Genomic DNA, 2402 nt, shown 5'->3' with positions numbered 1-2402 from the left:
GACTGTTATAACTTCCTGTTTATTATGAAGACATTAGTATATGATTATAGGTGAGGAGGTTCACAGAGGATCAGTGAAGGCAGCACAACAGGTAATACTGAGGAAGAGTCTGATTCAGGTCAGCCGAGTCTTCAGCACTGAAACACACACACTGAAGCATCAGAGACACACATACACACACAACATCATACACACATATATATACACCAGTGGCGAACCGTGTCTATCACAACTGGACCTTCTGTAGACCCACCCTCCCCTCCACTGCATTATAATGTCCGTCTTTTCACTGAATTGTCGTCTTGAAAAGGGTACTCACAACAACTTAATCTCCACCTGTTGCACTTGTCATTTCAACGTTAAAAACAATAAAACGGCATGAATTGCTTCGTGGCATTCATCTAGATCCTCTGTCTCGAGCCAGTGAACTAGCGGGCCTTCTAGAGCACCCTGGAACCGAGGGGAACTCTGAAACAACACGCCCATTGGCTACAAGTCAATATCTGATTGGTTGATCAAACCGTCAGTCCAAACGTGCGCTCTCATTCAGTGCAACGGCCAGGGCCTTCGATCAAGGATGTAGAATACCTGGGTGAAGGATATTCTACCCAGAGACCCAGAACGAGATCTGATTGGTTGCTTTCTTTTCTAACACAAACCCACTGAAATGCGTAGTGCATGGACCGAGAAGGACAAACAAATTAACGTAACACTGTGATATTACAGATCAACAACACAGATACCATTCTCATTTATTCATTTTATTACATTTTATTTATATAATTAAATTGATTTTTTGTTTGTTTTATCCGAGTGTTCCCGGGTGTTCTCTGAACACCTTGAAGGCCCTGACGGTTCGCCACTGATATACACACACATCAGTGTTTCCCCTAGGTTTACTGCTTTGGGGGGGCAGAGAGAGGAGCTGTGGCTTATTGTTCTTGATTAGTGCATCAGTGTTTCTTAGGGTCAAAAACACTAAACTCACAACTTCAAATGAAAGCGTTTAGTTTATTTAATAAAAGAGCACATGTTCAATGTGACGAGTGACAGTGGATAGAGATGAGTTGCAATTTGGTGCTGCTGTAGATCAACACAACACTCTGTCGGCAACCCCTGGCACCGTAACCAGTGGCACGCTAGGAATTAGTGGAATAAGTGTGCAACATATTGAAATTGTATTTCCGGATCCTGAACGCGCAACACGATCTTCGACCCGACGCATTGTTGTTGTAGTGAGCGCCGTTGAGGAGAAAATCAGCGACGTGAACGGTGACGTCGTGACGCAGCACCAGTCGGGCTCTGGGCGGTGTGAACAAAACGGGGGCTGAAAAGAAAAACCGGTTCCGAACCAGAAAAGCTTTAGCACGGAGCTAGAACGGGAACCGCGTTGGTGTGAAGCAAGCCCCCAGGAAGTGCGCCGGACTCTGAGGAAAATATTCGTTGTGGCCAAACGGCGGTACTACACTTCCGTATCAGTCGCTGGGCCCGGAAACACTTTTTCCCATTGACTTACATCGGGAAAGAGACGTCTGTAAATCATTGGATATATTTTTTTTAATCTAAACCACCCAGTATGAACGTTTGTATAGCCCTTATTAAAAACATTCGGTCCTCAAGTTGTAAAATGTGCTAATAACGTTATTCTGAGTTTTATCCTCGGCATTATGAACGCGCATCCAACCCACAGGAACGCGCCGCCCGGCTCGTTCATGTGACGTGTTCAGCACTACATGAGTTTTACCTTTACCCATAGACGCCTAATAAGAACGGATTATATGAATACTTTCGTGACGTTTCGCTCTCTCAAAAGTTGGGCCATTTTGTCTTCATGCTCCGATGAGCAACTCTCATAGGAATGAACGAGGCCCCGCCTCCCACGCTGTATCCAGATGTTATTATACATCCATGGTGTGAAAGCCCTATTTGAGATCTCGCTAAGCGGTCCTACGACGCTGGTTATCACCTCGGTAACTCAACCAGGGTTTCTCTGTCCGGCTGAGTGCACATTCACATGAAAGGGGCGGGGCTAGCAACATTTGACCAATCACAAACATGGACAAGCGTACTGACAGCGCAGCGTCATACTTCCTGAATGAAGAGTAAACTATCACTTTTAGTCCGGCGGAGGCTCAGTCAGTAGACTGGGAGCCGTAGGGACGCCTGTTCCTTTCTCCCGTAATATGACTGGATAGCTTTAAACTCCCCACACTGAGCTCTGATTGGCCGGCAGGCGGTGAGCTCTGATTGCTCAGGAGCAGGTTAGGTGTTTAGCATCAGTTACCATGTATTGTGTACTCATCAGAACTACATGTATGTATTGTGTACTCATCAGAACTACATGTATGTATATATTGTGTAGTAGTAGTGTGTACATGTATATATTGTGTAGTCGTAGTGTG

The 2402-nt window shown here is 45.4% G+C and overlaps 1 protein-coding gene across 1 annotated transcript in view; it reads right to left on the bottom strand.

Moving 5' to 3' along the window:
- LOC117443749 (dynein beta chain, ciliary-like) overlaps window positions 1-2402 on the bottom strand; it is a gene marked incomplete at its 5' end in the record, with an annotated part of 7009 nt that continues 4607 nt past the window's right edge. The window contains one exon of the mRNA XM_034079640.1: window positions 1-137. Within this exon, the coding sequence (XP_033935531.1) occupies window positions 132-137 (6 nt within the window). The remainder of the gene's footprint in view (window positions 138-2402) is intronic.

This window comes from Pseudochaenichthys georgianus, unplaced genomic scaffold (assembly GCF_902827115.2).
Source record: "Pseudochaenichthys georgianus unplaced genomic scaffold, fPseGeo1.2 scaffold_676_arrow_ctg1, whole genome shotgun sequence".
Classification (NCBI taxonomy): domain Eukaryota; kingdom Metazoa; phylum Chordata; class Actinopteri; order Perciformes; family Channichthyidae; genus Pseudochaenichthys; species Pseudochaenichthys georgianus.
This window is presented reverse-complemented; position numbering and strand designations above follow the sequence as displayed.